The sequence below is a fragment of the Grammomys surdaster genome, unplaced genomic scaffold (genome assembly GCF_004785775.1).
Source record: "Grammomys surdaster isolate TR1022 unplaced genomic scaffold, NIH_TR_1.0 174, whole genome shotgun sequence".
In the NCBI taxonomy this organism is placed as follows: domain Eukaryota; kingdom Metazoa; phylum Chordata; class Mammalia; order Rodentia; family Muridae; genus Grammomys; species Grammomys surdaster.
Genome location: NW_021604622.1, coordinates 13,517,562 through 13,534,080, shown reverse-complemented (window position 1 = coordinate 13,534,080; position 16,519 = coordinate 13,517,562). Strand labels below are relative to the sequence as shown.

The following is a 16,519-nucleotide window of genomic DNA, read 5'->3' as shown; positions in this document are numbered from 1 at the left end:
TACAAGGTAATTTGCATAAAAATATACCGATGACATTGATGTTTATAAAAGCACTAAATGATGTCAAAATACGACACAGTTTCTCAATGGCTTCTCTATCCCTAATAATATGCTTTTGATTCCCAATTATTATTTATAATATGCAGCTTCCTTCTGTGAAGATAGCACTCAAGCCAATTAAGAGCATTTCTTTCAGCTATATATGCCAGAGCTTTTCAAACAACAAAATGAGTCCACTGAGGAAATGATTTAAATAATTCCAAACAATGCTGATGTAGAAAGAATGCTTCAAAGGACTAAAATGAAGTCATTAAGTATTTTATGTGTTGCCACACTAAGGAAAAACAGAAGAAATCCTTAACAGTGGCTGAACAGGGCTGCACTGCTTCATAACTTTCTCATACAACCCAATACTGATTGTTTCAGTGATCCTGTGTACTTGTCTCTGGCTTTCCCTGAGTCTCACTGTCACCAGCCTTCAGCAATGAGGATATTCTGAGGAGTTATTTGTACTCCACCCTTGGGCTATTAGACTATTGAAACAAGAGATTAATTTGGAAATTTCCCAGGAATTTCATGTTGGAGAAGAAAATGTTTTCTTCTCCCAAGCTAACCACCGAAGAAACTGGTCACTACAAAAAAGAGTTCACATAGTTAGGACAATCTCACAGGCCACCTTAGATAAGAAATTGAAACTGAGACAAGGTCATGTCAATGGCAGGCAGGGCCACTCTTGACCAGACTGCTTGGTTATACATATTTCCCTAAGTTTTGTTTAACCAAAATCACATGTTAGGACTCCAAAGGTGAACCAGGTGGACATTGGTGGCCCTTTTTATTAGTTCTTTATTTCAACAAGGCCACACGAAACAAATCTTGTTCTTTTGCCTTTCATTCTTACTTTATGAGTTCCAAATGAGTGCCAGAGACCAGATGGCTGATGGTATCAAGGTCCTGTTTCTGACATTAAAAACTATTAACACCAACTTCCATTTTACTAACTAGTTATTAATATTGGGTCAGTGGCACAGAGCAGATTCCTGTGTTTGCTCTTAATTCTCAATGTTTTAAAATTTAAACCTATTACCCACACCTCTACTTTTGTGAGAAAGACAATATATGATTGTTATTATTTTTATTATTTTACTATTAGAGAGTAAGATCTCATTATTTTATTGCATTATAACTTGGCAAAGGAATTGAATAACGTGACTGTTAAAATGCTTTCAATTTCATAAACACCAACCACTTTCTAAACTTCTAATGAGAATATATGTAAATATTTCTAACTCTGCTTGTTTCATCGTTTTCAAGATTTTGACAAAAAAAAAAAAACATATCTACACACAGCTAAAACAATCCTGAACTGGAGTTGTATAGTTGCTCACCTGTCCTGGTCTCGCATTTTCACACACAAATGTGTCATAAAATACAGCGAATTGTGGAGCGTTGTCATTAACATCCAAAATCCTCACAAAAACAGACACACGTGTTGTCTCTTTAGGATTATCTGGAAAGAGGGTATAAAAATGTTTAGAAAAATACATTTGTGTGCTGGATTCAATTTAGATAGGCATCTTATGGACACTAAGTACGTGAGACCTACAAATAAGCATCACGTCTATTCTTTTACATAATGAACAAATTCAGTAAAGAAAATTACTACTCAGCCTAATAAACAGTCACAAATTCCCTTGTTAGTGAGCACAAGAGTACTATTATTATTTTAAAATTTTCCTTTAAAAGTACAATACAGTCTAATTGAGTTCATATTAAACATGTGTCTCTACCAGCCAATTATGAGATGGGATTATATAATGATTTATTAAATCTTTGCTAAGTATGGCAATGCCACTTAATATTTTTTAACCATATTTTAGAAGAAGAAACACTTTGAAACAAATTAGATACATGACCAAGATCACCAACTCCTAGAATCTACCACTTTGTTTAATTCTATAACAAAAATAAATTTTAATTACTTTATTTACTTTAAAATTTTCGTTTAGAAATGGGACTACCTGATTGTTAATTTATTGAGCTGATTAGAAAAACTAGAGTGAAATACCATTGTGTAAATATTATATTAACCTGACTTTATTTTTATGTATTTTATTTTTATTCATTATTTTGTGTGCATGAATGTCTATATGTGTGACCACAAGCATCCTACAAGCTGTGTGGTGCACAGAAGATAACCTGTGGTAGCCAGCTGTTTTCCATCATGTGAAGCCCAGAGATTGAGCTATGGTCATCAGGTTTGGCACTACATGACTTTTTTTCTACTAAACCATCACACTGGTTCCAAGAGTGACTTTGAATATCAATTCATTCTATACAAACAAGGTCCAAAAACACAGAGTACTAGTCAATTTGCATTTTTTTAAAAAGGTGAAATTAAGACCATCAGATTTGTCCTAAAGAAATACAAATTGCATTTATGATTTTGACTAATGAATAAATTTTTAAAATGTTTATCTTAGCCTTAGGTCTATCCTTGTAGTTTTCATAATGGCATAATCTGTATCTTGTGTATTCTAGGCAGTTCTGCTTGCTATTCACAAGAGTCAAAAAAAGTAGTGTCCATCAGATTAGAAATAGAAAGGGAAAACAAGGCACACAAATACAACAGAATGATATACAGTTATAAACATAATGGATTTAGACATTAGAAGACAATGTGGATAGATGTGGAAATCATTATAAGTCAGGCAAGTATAGAGACAGGTACCACATGACTGAAAGTACATGTAGAGTGAAAGTGCTGATGTCATAGAAACTGACCAAAGCATGGTGGTTTTTTGAGGCTTTGGAGAAGGGAGGATGAGGAAGGATAAGCAGGACTGATTAATATGTCCTAAAAGAAAGGTACAGTCTAAAGTGATATTCCACACCAGGGCTAATACAGAAGATAATAAAATAATGTGTATTTCAAAAAGCAAGGATTTTGAAAGTACATAAGAAAGATAATTAGAAGTGCTTTGGGAAACTGTTCAAAATGATATGTCATATAGACAACATATTAATGTGTGACATTCAAGTTCTTATGTAGAATAAAACAAAAAATTAAAGACAAGATGAAACAAACAAAAAATAAAATAATGGTTTAGCACTATTCTTAAATATCTGGGCAAAATAAACTATGAATATAAATAATGATATGTGTCTTATTGATTTTCTAATATTTTCTTTGTCTTTTAAAAAGACAAATCTAAAAAATATTACCCAATGCAAATGGAGCCTATATTAAAATTTGAAAAATTTTACTACCTTTTCGATATACTCTGTTTTTATTAAATTAATGATTCTATAAAAGTAAAAGCTGGAGTCTGATCTGGTGGATTTATAAGGGTAAAAAACTATAAAGGAAAGGCCACAGCATTATGAATAATGTGAAATATAATTACTTTCCCTTCTTGCCATGAAAAAACTATTAATTGAAATTCCATCTCCTTTTCAGTCTTACCTGAATCTTCTTAACTCTTACATATTCAACCAGCAGAATTTACTTTATGACTTTTCAAACTCTTACTGTACACAGTAGGGCATTGTATGCATGAAGGTTTCGGCTGCAGATTCAGGGTGAGCTTTGTTGACACTAAAGTTTACCATTCATGTATTTTGACTTTGGTCAGTCTACTCCAGCTTTCCTCTTCCACAGTTTAGGAAACACATATCAAAGTAGAACTAACTCATAGGAGTTAGTTTTGATAAGAATAATTTTAAGAAAGTATCAGTTGTCACACTGGACCTCAGAATAGTTTAACTATTACCACTAAAATCACCTTTATAATTAGAGCATATCTTGTTCATTTTTTTTTGACTACATAGGATTTGGGGCTAATTTTCATCACAACAAAGTCGACATACAACAAAAAGGTACAAACAAGGCTAACAGTTTCCCTCCATTTACATGGATCTGATGAATATGTGGATAAAAAGTTTAAAAAAAAAGAAGCTAGTTGAAGAAAGAAACAAAAAAAAAAATGCTGCTCTTCATTGTTACTACTGCCCTTACTCTTAGACTGTTTGCTAATACTTAGAGGTATATGAACGTAGGAGTGGACCCTCATCCCCTGATGTTTCTATGGAGAAGAGTGGAAGGGTATGCTTCTACAATATGCTGGTTTACCTATCGATAGAGTGAGACACATGCAAAATATTTATTTGTATTGATTCATGTTGGAAGCGCCACTTTCTAATTATGCTAATGGCATTGAAAAAGACAAAAAAGTTTCATAGGTAAAAAATTGCTTTCTGAGACCCTTCTCAAACACAATAGGAAGACTTCAGCTTCTTTCTAAATAACTCAAGGTTCTTTGAATCAAAAGCTAAATCCACAGGGATGAATGTGCTTTATATAAAGCATAAGGCCTGGAGTCATCTATTCAGAAAACAGTGCTTACGCTAATCTTTTTTGCTGGCAGATGCTACAGCTTCTGTATAAATAAAAACATAAAGCATTCCAAGGAAGAAGAATACTGAATAGCAGCTGGCTTATATTTACCACCTGAATCTCCCTCAGAATCCTTCAGGGAAAATGTACTATAACAACGGTGCATGAGCAATAAAGGATGTATGTCCTCAAGTAAGGCCGTTCCTATGCATGCATAAGCTTTTCCAGTCATCCAAAAAGCAACAAGCTTGAATCATTTTCTTAATTCTCGGGACTTTCAAAAAATATAATTTTTCTGGTTGCATTGAACGATTTTTCCTCAATATAAATTATATATATATTTGCATTATCATATGCAATAATGGTCAGACTTCGGATATAATTATTGGAACTCTGTCTTCCTGTGTGTTCTAAAATCCAAAGTTTATGATGATATCACTGGTTGTGACCTTAATTTTAGAGTTTTGAATTTTCCACCTGGCATTTTAGAATTTTTTTTAAAGAAAGAAAAGAATTATGCCATGGAATGATGCACTGAATAATTACCCGAGGCAGACCGTGTTTGTCACATGCTGTGGGTTTTGCTGTGCCATGTAGAATTAAGCTGTTAGAGGAGGGACCTGGAAACAGTTCTGTAAAAGGTTCATTTACACACAGCATTGTCCTGCTCAGGGCTTGGTGTGGGACATATTTACCATCCAACCAGTGTTTAAAGTCTAGTGAAACAATCCTCTGTATGTTTTTTTTTGTCCTTCCATCCTCATGGCATTCAATGCCCAGAACAGTATAATGGGACCCTAGCTACATGTGGTTGGCAGGTGGGCATTTCCAGTGCTTATTCCACAGATTGATTTCACTTAAGGGCAAGAATAAGCTTAGCACTTAAGAAGCAATTGGCTTCACTTTTTACAGAATCATAATTACTTCAACTAGCTTTAGAAGTTAAATTTCTCAAAGTATCTGAAATAGAAAATGCAATTCCAAGCTCACTGAACTTGAATAAAGATCTTGAGTTGAGCAGACAGCACAAACAATCAGATTCCAGAAGCTCCAAATTGGATCTCATTAGATCTGGGTGAAGACAGAGAAATAGAAGTTTTCCTTATGGGGAAAAATGCTGTAAAATTGATGGACTCAAATGACACTGCCATTTATAGCTCTCTAAACAAAGCATGGTCTTTGGAGAAGACATGTGTGACTCTCTATTTCAGATCTCAGCGAGGATGATGAAGCTCAATTCATTATTTTAGTTAGAAGCTTTTAAAAGTTAACTGACTAGACTGCTCACACAATCCTGAGACTCTGGGTGACTCAGACCTGGTTTGAGTCTGTAATAATTGCCTCCAATATCTCTGACTTGATGGTTGTGTTGGCTCAGTATTATATGTGTGAAATTTTTAGGCAGTTTCCAAGCATGGCTCAGTTGAAAGTTGAAGCTTCTTGTTAAAAGTATGCAGAGCTGCTTTGCGTTAGCATTGATCCATCAAGGGATTGGATACTAGGAGAAGGTTTACAGAAGTGTGGCTATGTGCCTTTTTTTAGTTCCTTTATTGTGTAACAGACTGTACATTTAATTTAAGGCTCTGTTGCCACCATCTCAAATTTCTTAATGATTTTTTTTCTTTTGTTGATTCTTTAGGGTTTGATAATATTCTTGTATTCTGAGGCAGGGATTCCCCAACATCACTCTGATTCAGCCTTCTGGTCTTCTGAGCGTTGGGCATCTGATGTCACATCTGTCACATCTGGTTCCATAATGATTTTCAACAGTCTACTAAACAATGACACAGGCCTCCATAAACAATGACACATTTCTCTCTTTGGGAACGATATCTACTGCAATTTTAAAAATGTATTCATCTCAGACTTTAACTTGCCATTTTCTAATTGGATGAACTATTGATTTTTTTTCTTTAAAGCAAGCACAGAATTAAGTGTTAGATCTAGAAATCAAATAATCAATTTGATTCCCAGTTTACTGCTTCTGGCAACGTGACTGTAAAATTACAAAAATCTCCACAGACCAAGATCTTCAATAAGATGCGGTTAATAAAAATATTAGCAAGAGAAATTCTAATTTAAAGATCTTGAAATCAATCTATGCCTCCCTCCTGCCCTGCTGTGGTCATATGAGCTTGCAACTTGCTACTTACTAATTTTAGCTCTTCTGTATCAGGTGCTATGAGGAAAGAACAAACAACATATTGAAAGATAAGCCGTGGCTTTTATGATATGAATGAGAAACAGCTAGCACTGGATTTTGCTTGACAGAGAAATAAAGTGCCCAAGTTCTTCATATCTCATCATCTTTGTATTTGCTTTTTCCTCTACCTAGACTTAGCTTCCCCACAGTGCTGTGACTCAAATCCAAGAATGATACTCCCCCACCGCAAGATTCATTATTAAAGAAAATCATTAAGAAGATCATCATTAGCCGGTCGGTGGTGGCGCACGCCTTTAATCCCAGCACTTGGGAGACAGAGGCAGGCGAATTTCTGAGTTCGAGGCCAGCCTGGTCTACAGAGTGAGTTCCAGGACAGCCAGGGCTACACAGAGAAACCCTGTCTCGGAAAATAAAAAAAAAAAAAAGAAGGGCATCATTTTATAGCATAAAATGATGATAATCTCAAGATATGAACATTCTCAATATAGAAATACAAGACAAATGAATAAACCCTACAAAAAGTTACATGAATTAAGGCAGGCAATACATCTGAAAGGGAGCTGGACAGACTTCCAAGAAAATATGACACTGTAAAGGTCAGAGAGAAAAATTATTCGACAGCTTCAGGAAGAGATTAGATTATGCAGATAAAAAGAGTTCAGAGTTGAAGAAACATATTTTGAATTGTTAGTGTGAGACAGAAAGAACAAACAACCAACAAAGCATAAAAAGAAAATGTAGAAACTGTGAGGGACCCTTAAATAAGCATTTCACTTACTGGTATACCTGAGGAAAAAAGGTTATAATTTAAGGATGTTGAAAACCTCAATAGTAAAACAGAATCAGAAAACTCCCCAAAGCTGGAGAAAAATCACGGCTATCCATGTTCAAGAAGCATTTAGAGTCTAAATTTAGATCTTCTAACTTATATGATCATAAACGTACTTCATCATGACATAGTTAAACTGTTAAAAGTTCATGACAAAGAATATTACAGTCTGCAACAGAAAGCAATGTTAAGTAAATTTAAAAGCAAATACACTAGATTAATAGAAGATAGCTCAGAAAGAATTCTAAATGCCAAGAGGACTTGAAAGGTAATGTGTTCTCATCCTGATAGAAAACAACTGCCAATCAAGATCAAGATAAGGCTCGCCATACCCAGCAAAGTTTCCTTCACTATTAAAAGAGAAGTAAAGACCTTCCAGAAGAAGGTTGAATTAAGAGAATCGCTGACCATTAGACTAGAGTTACAAGATAGTTATAAAAATCCTATACTCAGAATAGAAAGAATTTGGTAAATGCTGTCATAAAGAACATGAATAAATTTCAGTAGAACAAGTGATATGATGCTAAAAAATTAGAAGAGAATATTAAAAATAGAGCAAACTTTCAAATTCATAAGATAAGAGAATGAAATTACCAAACTATAATAAAAGCAACTTGAATAAAATCAGAGTAAAATAATAAATTTATTTGTCCTGAATGCTGTTACAACATCTAACTTTATAAAAACAAAACAAATAAAAAAAACAAATATGCACCAAAGATAAAAAAGAGATTTAGGCAATTCAATACTCAAGGCATGTTACAATACTCAAGAGCACAGATAATATTTTACTATAGCTGGAATATGTTTAGTTATGTACCTCAGTTTAAAAATGAAGGAAATGATGAAAAAACTGACATTTTAAAAAGTCATTTTAAAAAGCACATTGAAATTTAATGTGTATAGAGAGAATTATTTCAACATAAAATATACATACAAATATATTAAAATGCAGGAATAAAATTATTCAAAAAAATTGAAATATTCATTAACTATAATCCCTTACTGATCTCGGCAGCTATTACAGTAAGATTGTGCCATTGTGATAGTTCACGATCAAGTGGCTTTGATGTATAAAGTGATCCATTTCCAGAATGAATGTTAAAGATCCTGTCCAGGTCAGTGTGGCGATCCAAAGTAAATCTGAAAATAGGTAGCAAAGAAAACACATGGAATAATATTGATCATTTGCAAGAACAAATTGTATAATGCAAAGTTATTTTATTCTACTCAAAATTATAGCAAGCCACAGAGCTGATATAGAATATAATCTGTTTCAGCAATTGAAACAGATGTACATTTATTACTCCAGGCATGACCTGGTACTTTATTTTGCATAGATATACAGGTTCTGCAAATGTTCATTATTTAAACTATTGCCTGTTTATTGTTATTATTATAACAATAGTACTTGGCTGAAATTTAACCCTCAAAAACAGTGTCTATGTTTATAGAATGTAGCATATTTGAGCAAGGTTCTTGTATTGCATACATAAAGTTCTGAGTTTGAATCCAGAACTGCATAGCCTAAGTCTAAAATCATGGGCCAGAAAACCTCCAATTAGAAAGGTAAAATCAGGAAGATCAGAACTTTAAGGTCCACACACACACACTGTATAGTGGTGATCACTATGAGCTACATGAGACTGTTTGAAAACCAAGAGGCAAAACCAACAAATCATATTTAAAAATCTGTTATGAAAGCTGGAACCAAGAGCATGGCCTATACTAATTGTACCTCTGGCAAGAAAATAATAAGTATCTAGTGGGAAAATTAAATATCTAATCAGTAATTTTAAGAAAATTTAAAGGAAAAGAAAATCCATAGGAACACATTTTTTTATAAAGCATCTAGAAAAACAAACATTTATGGCAAAGTTAGCTGGCAGATGGGAACACAGATCATCATGTACACTTATCTTTTTTCTGCCTGTACATAACTTGTGGTGGAATGTATGAACATAAGACAATGTATTTGCATAAACTATATGAATAAATCACATAAAGAAATATATTACTTTCTCCCTTTTACAATTACTCTTGAAGACTAGCAGAGAAAACAGAATTGTTCACTGGAGAACACTCAAGAGTCCCATGAAACATGAAACTGAAGGTTCTTCGCATTTTAAAGCTGAATAATGCATACGAATTCACTAAGAAATTACAAAACAAACACTTGAATTCGTACTTGACTGGGTCATACGGATGCAAATTTCAGATTTCTGTGAGTCAGGTGGAAGGATGAAATCTCAAACCCACAACAGACTAACAGATTAAAGGAAATGATCATTTTCATGCTGAACAGTGAACACAGATAATTTAATATATCAGCGAAACTACCAATGAAGTCTAGTTCACTCTTATATGTCCATCCCCCTTCATGTGCCTTTAAAATTGCATAGAAAGAAAAGCCAAAAAATGTACAGAAATTATTCTGCAGTTTCTGGAATATTCAAACATTTTTAAATAGCTGTAAGAAAGAAAACAAAACTACATAATAACGAAGCAAAACTAGAAGAAAATTTTCCTTTAAGCTATAGATGGAGTAAGCCTGTCTATACTGTATATTCAACTCTGTATCTTTCCTCTGTATCAGTGATCAAAATAGCACTTTAATGACTGAAACATATGACATAAGTCATTAACATAATGGAAAAGGCAAAACCTAGAAAGCCATAAAGTTGGCATATGTGCTGCCCATGACATTCAATGAAAACATCCCCTCACACTGTGAACACCATAATTAGGTAGAATTTACAGAGAAACTCTTGGAAGCAATGAGAATTTCTTGGTCTCTCTATGCCTTTCAACTCTGTTTCTTATAATCTTAAGTACTGACAGTACTGACAGAAATACCTGATGGGACTGGATGTAGAGTCTGGGTCTCTTGCCATTACAGTACCAATGATTGTGCCCACTTCAATATCCTCATGAACCTCAAACAGATAGGAGGATCGACTGAAAACAGGAGGTTCGTCAACATCTTCTATGGAGATTTTCACAATTGTAGTATCTTTGAATGGCCCTAGATAGTAAAAACGTGGATCCACATGGGTATTTTCCGCTTCTACCTTCAGAGTATATAGTCTGCGGTTCTCATAGTCAAGTGGCTGTATAAAGACAAAAATAATTAGATTTGGGGCAATGGAATATTCCAATTCCCAAGTTACACCAGGACTTTAAGACCCTGCAAATTGTTCATTAGTAAAAACTAAAATCGTAGTCTCAATTTCTGTAATATTGATAATTGTTGGTGTCCAATGCTTTGGAAAAAAGAAAAATATTTTGATTATTGTAGAAATTTGGATGAATTTCAGATTTATCTCATAAAGGCAGTAATTTCCTCCAAAAAAATGGCTTGATACGTTGTGAACTTCTGTGTGTACATGTAAGACTCATTCAAGATAAACAAAATACTATAAAATGAGGGAAGAAGTAGTTATTCCAACTTTATAAGAATACAATTTCATGATGTATGACAATAAATGAATGTTATTGAGATAATTTAGACATCATAGATTTTTAAATGTAATTCCTTGACTCATAAATATTGCACAGAAACATTCTTTGCTCAATTTCCTACATTTTTATGCAAAAGAAGGCAAGATTCTGTGTGATTACTGATACCTCCTGGTTAGTTATTGCTACTTTCTGCTTTTGAGAAAAAGTGGCTTTTTAGCATTGCTAGCCACTTGGAGTGATAATTGGTTTTGTTTCCTTTGCCTTCAATAGCATCCCAGGATAACTGTATTAGTTACCAATAGCCCAATGGTTACTCTTCTCATGACATTTCATTTGAATCTAAACAGAAATTCCCCTTATTTTTCTTGTAACAACGGAGCCAACTGCAATAAAACCTGGCTACCTCTAAATTCTATCATTGAGCATATGTTAGCAGAAAAATTTAATTTATATAGCAGAAGGGAAAATGTGAACAATTAAGTTATGTTCCAATCCATTCTGTCTCTTTTTATTAGCAACTCTAATTATTGGCTCATACATCTGGATAGCATGCTATTTTTATGCCCCCGACTGTGATGATATATTGCCATTATTAGCTATTAACTGCTTTTAAAGAAAACATTGTTTTTCCGGTTGGCTTTTAATAACATAGCTAAGAAATATAATTACACATATATTAACTTGCCTGTTTTCTTTTCAAATCTCAGGTTTCATGTTACAAATAGGACATATACTCAGAATGCTCAAAGAGCTCTCTCATACTAGAACCTTCTCATTCACATGTACTGCAAAGCCCAACTGAACACTCCCGTGTAGTTTCCTTCCTTAACTAATGTAATAAGAAATAGTACACAATGAAATGTCTATTCTCTCAACAGAGATATGTGTTTTCACGAAATCTGAACACCTTTTTCACAGTGATGATGCCTTCCTGTGTGTCCTTCTCAGTTATAATGTCAAACATATCTGTGCCATCCCCATCAATAATGCGGTAATCCACTTCAGCATTTTTCCCCGTGTCAGCATCGGTGGCTTTTACACTTCCCACAGCCGTGCCAACTGGAGAGGATTCAAGAACTCGAAGATGGATGGTATCTGTAAAGAACAAAGAAAATGTATAAATGTTAATATGCATATCCATATATGTGTGTGTATCATATATATACATATTACTTCATTACCGTATACATATATGAATACACATACATGTATACACATCTGTTTATGTAAGCATATATACATATATAAAATTTTTCTAGAGAATATTCACAATAAAGTACATGTAAAATAATATTGTAGAATTTATACTCTGTGTTACATGTTGATAAGTTAATACTTTGAGTACACTTATGAAAACTAGAAGAAAAATGTGGAACTTCATGGGTATTCTGAATACTATCAACTGCTAATAGTGTCAGGAAATGTGAACTTGAAAATTAATTTATTTTATTTCAATGAGTAGTGTTCGTGTGCCGAAAGGCACCTGAATGTGTTTACATAACCAGAACAAATCACCTGGTGCACAGTGAATGTTTGTACTTAATATTTTACCATGCTCTGTGAAGTTATTTACATCTCCTCCTTTAGTTGGAGATCAAAATAATTCAGAACAGGACAGAATCAGTCACAATGTATAGGGATCTCGTTTGTATTTGTGACAACAAAAATAACAAATGTCTCTGTTGGAAATAAAAAGATGCCCTTCACAGAGTATATACACTTGATTCTGAAAAAAAGCCTTTTTCATTGTGCAGCAAAACACGGATATACCTAAGTCCTTGGTGTACCTGCATAAGCTTTCTGCATGAACCTACCACTAATGAGATTTATATTTCAACACCTGGTCGTAAACTATAATTTCTGATGGGTTAATCGGCTGCAAGCACACTCCTGATTACAGCACTCACGTGCCCGTGAAGCTAAATTCTCTTTAGTATACACAAGGTCCAGACATATTAAATTATCCTGGTGTTGCCTTAGTATTCCTTTCTTAAGGTCTTTTACCTTTAGTTACTTCCTTGAAAGATTTGCAGAAAAGAAAGCCTTAATTATTTTTTGGCTAAAAAAAAATTTCTATGTCATTTTTTGTATTTCTCTCATATGAACTCATATAGGATAAATTCTTTCCAATCTATCCTCAAATATTATCATTGAGGTTACCAAATACAAAAAGATGTCCTTAAAATGTGATCTTTCAGGGGCCATGTAATTCTCTAAAAGGGGCCTCAGCACAAGTGACTTTTTTGTTGTTGTTTTTTTTCAAAGCTTACCTTTTTAAACACATTGCATCTCAGTTGCAACCTCCTCTCTCCTCTCCTCCCTGTCTTGCTCTTACAAATCCCTCATTCCATTATCCCCATTCCCTTCTCTGAGGAGAAGGGAAACCTCACTAGGTTATCATCCCACTCAGGACATCTAGTCTGAGCAAGACTAAGCACCTTCTCTCTGACTGAGGCCCAGCCAAGCAGTCCAGGTAAGGGAAGGAGATTATATGGCAGGCAACAGAGACAGCCTTCCTCCCTTCAGTTGTTAAGGGACCCAAATAAAGACCAAGCTACACATTTGCTACAAATGCTTGAGGGTCCTTGGTCTAGCCTGTGTATTGTATTTGGTTGGTGGTTAAGTGTCTCAAAGCCCCCATGGGCTCAGATTAGGCCCAGACATGTTAAATTATCCTGGTATTCCCTTAGTATTACTTTCTTAAGGTCTTTTACTTTTAGTTACTTCCTTGAAAGATTTGCAGAAAAGAAAGCCTTAAATATTTTTTTTCTGGCTAAAAAAAAATTTCTATGTAATTTTTTTGTATTTCTCTCATATTAACTCATGTATGATAAATTTATATATTCATATGTATAAGTCTTTTTTTGTGGTATTCTTGACTCCTCTGGCTTACTCAGTTCTATCTCTTTGTATCCCCAAAAATCCAATAGTAGTTGATTATTGTATAAAAACTTTATAGTTTATGGAGCCCTATGTCTTCCTGAATTGAATCAACAGTTAATATCTTAAAGTCCAACATGCAGTCCACATTGCACAACTTAAATTTTGGTGTGACTTACTGGTTAAAGTACTTACAGTACACAATAGAGACCAAGTTAGGGAGAGACAGGATTTTAATTTAAGACATGCTCATATGTGCTTATTTCTCCTCATTTTAAGTACACACATATGCACATGACACACAAACATGAAAAGAAAAGTCAACCTGAACAGTTTAACACAATAAAAAATTAACTTCTATATAGTGTGGATAAGGCACCAAATTAGAGGATTAAAAATCCAAACAGCAATTATCAGAAAATTCCAAACAGCTTATGATGGATGCACTAAAGGAATCTAAACCCACTGTGCAGAGAGAAAACAGGACGAAAGAAGAGAATGTATTACTTTACACAATTATGAACAGAGAAAAGAAAAAATGAATGTCTTGAGTATTAAACATAAGATTATGACGTAAAAATCTAACTCAACACCCAAAGAAATGAGAGTTAAAATAAAAACAGAATCATGAAGTTGTAAACAGATAGACAAATACCACAAAACTAGCCATCTTATTTTTAAAGACTTCTCTAAACAAGCAGATATTTAACCATCATGGTCTGACCTGTCTTTGCTTTCCCTTTCTGATACTTCTAAAATAGCATTTTAGGACTTACTCCCTTCCGGAAAGCATACTTTTGAAATGTAAATATTTTCAACATTTTCGTCTACTCAGTTGGCTGTATCATATGGTGTTAAGTTGCTTGTGACTGAGAAAGTGTTTGCTGATTATTTGCTTACTCTGTCCCTGCCAGTTTTCTCTGTCAAGTTAATATGCATTTATTTATAATTTATGCAATTGATAGCTCTCTTATGGAAAATGCCTTGAGCTTGTACAAATAAGTTTATGTCTTATCAAAAATCGTCATCCTAATTTCTGCATCAATTAGTGACATAGCCAACATAATTAATTGGGATGAATGATGAATTGGGATCTTGATTTTCTATAGCTTCATATTATAATTTGGAATTCTATGAAAGAAAGCTTTCTTTTACCCCATTCATTACTGATTTTTTAACAATTATAGAGATTATTAGTGACCAGTTTGGCCTCAAGAAGAGTTGCTTCACTCTGATTTATTTTTTTCATTGTTTACCTCTATAGAATACTACAATTTCCTATTAGAGTTCTTCTAGATTTGACATTGGTAAACTGCCCACTTGTCTTCAAGTTTTCTTCTCATATTTTTCCATAATTACCAAAATCTTAGGAAGAAGATTTTATTGTTCTAATAAGTTTTCTGCCCAAGATGTGAAATCAAATAGGTATTTATACAGTTTTAGTTTACCAGAAAAATAATTCAGAAAGTTTTCATGAAGTACGGGGTTCTAGAATCACAGAGCATTTACGGCAAGAGCCATAAAGTGTAAATATGTTAAAGACAAAAGGAAGATACCTATATCTACCGAAATAAAAAATCAAGTACGTCGTTGAGATATAAATTCAATAGCACTAAGTTAATATCTCTCAGCACACCATCTTATCTTTCAAAAAGGCCATGTGTACATCTCTGCAAAAAAGGATTTTCAATGCTATGGTTAGTAATAAGTAAAAAAGCTGATACAATCCAATGACAGCATATTCTTAAGTCAGAATACTGCTACACTATAGCTACTGATATGTCTTGACTTTTTTATTAAATTAAATTTCCAATTTATTCAGTTTTTCTTTTTTTATTTATTGTTCTCTCATATACTACAACCTGACTGCCATTCTCACCCTGAATTTTCTCCTCCCAAGCTCTCTTCCTCAGTCTCCTCTTTCCTCAGATCCACCTCTCTTCATCTCCTCTCACAAAAGATCATACCTATCAGGGACAACAACCAAATATGAAATAACATGCTACAGTAAAAATGGCACATATGCTCACATCATGGCTGGATGAGGTAACTCAGTAGGAGGTAAAGGTTCCCAATGGCACATGCCTTGACTTATAATCTCATGTATGAATGCCAGTTATACCTGTTTCTGAAAGTTATTGCTGAGAAAGGTATAGAGTTCTATGATATTAACATTCAAATCTTTTCTCCCAAATATTGTTTACTATTGCTGGTATTTTTCCACTCATACTATGAACATAGTCTTGGCTGAGTGTTACAGTTTTAAATCTTTGGATTTCCAAAAAATAAGGCAAGGATTTCTTCATAGAACAGAACTAAATGAACTACTAGAGAGTATTTAGATTCTAGAATAATAAAAAAATTAAAACCTAACCAATTTGTAGCTATAGGCTACAAAATTAGACAAATATTAAGGAAAATAAAAGATTCATTCAATATGACTATTGAACTGGGCTTTTTTTTGTTTTTACAATGTTAGCTTAATAAGTTAGTCTGGTCTTTTAACTGAAGATGTGACTAATTTCTTTATGTTATGCAAAGGCATATATATGATATATCATATATATGTATATATGTATATATATCATATATATGTATATATACATATATATGATATAGTTTTCAAACTGCAGTGAAATGATGAGCATGAGAAGGTAGGCAGACTATTTTTGTCTATGGATATTTGTTATGCTTAAACACAGTTATCTTAATTTGATATATCCATGAAGCTATAAAAAAACGGTGGTCAAGTCCTTAAAACATACAAGAAAGTTACTGAGCCAGAAAA

The 16,519-nt window shown here is 33.6% G+C and overlaps 1 protein-coding gene across 4 annotated transcripts in view; it reads right to left on the bottom strand.

The window, feature by feature from the left end:
• The window catches only part of Cdh10 (cadherin 10), a 181,761-nt gene that overhangs the window by 11,087 nt on the left and 154,155 nt on the right, over positions 1-16,519 (bottom strand). For 3 of the 4 annotated variants that reach the window (XM_028767577.1, XM_028767578.1, XM_028767579.1), the window contains 4 exons: positions 11,759-11,946; positions 10,246-10,499; positions 8,396-8,532; positions 1,389-1,510 (listed from right to left, as the gene is read on the bottom strand). In XM_028767577.1, the coding sequence (XP_028623410.1) occupies positions 1,389-1,510; positions 8,396-8,532; positions 10,246-10,499; positions 11,759-11,946 (701 nt within the window). Of the gene's footprint in view, positions 1-1,367; positions 1,511-8,395; positions 8,533-10,245; positions 10,500-11,758; positions 11,947-16,519 lie in introns of all 4 variants that reach the window. The other variant, XM_028767576.1, reaches the window with a different exon arrangement.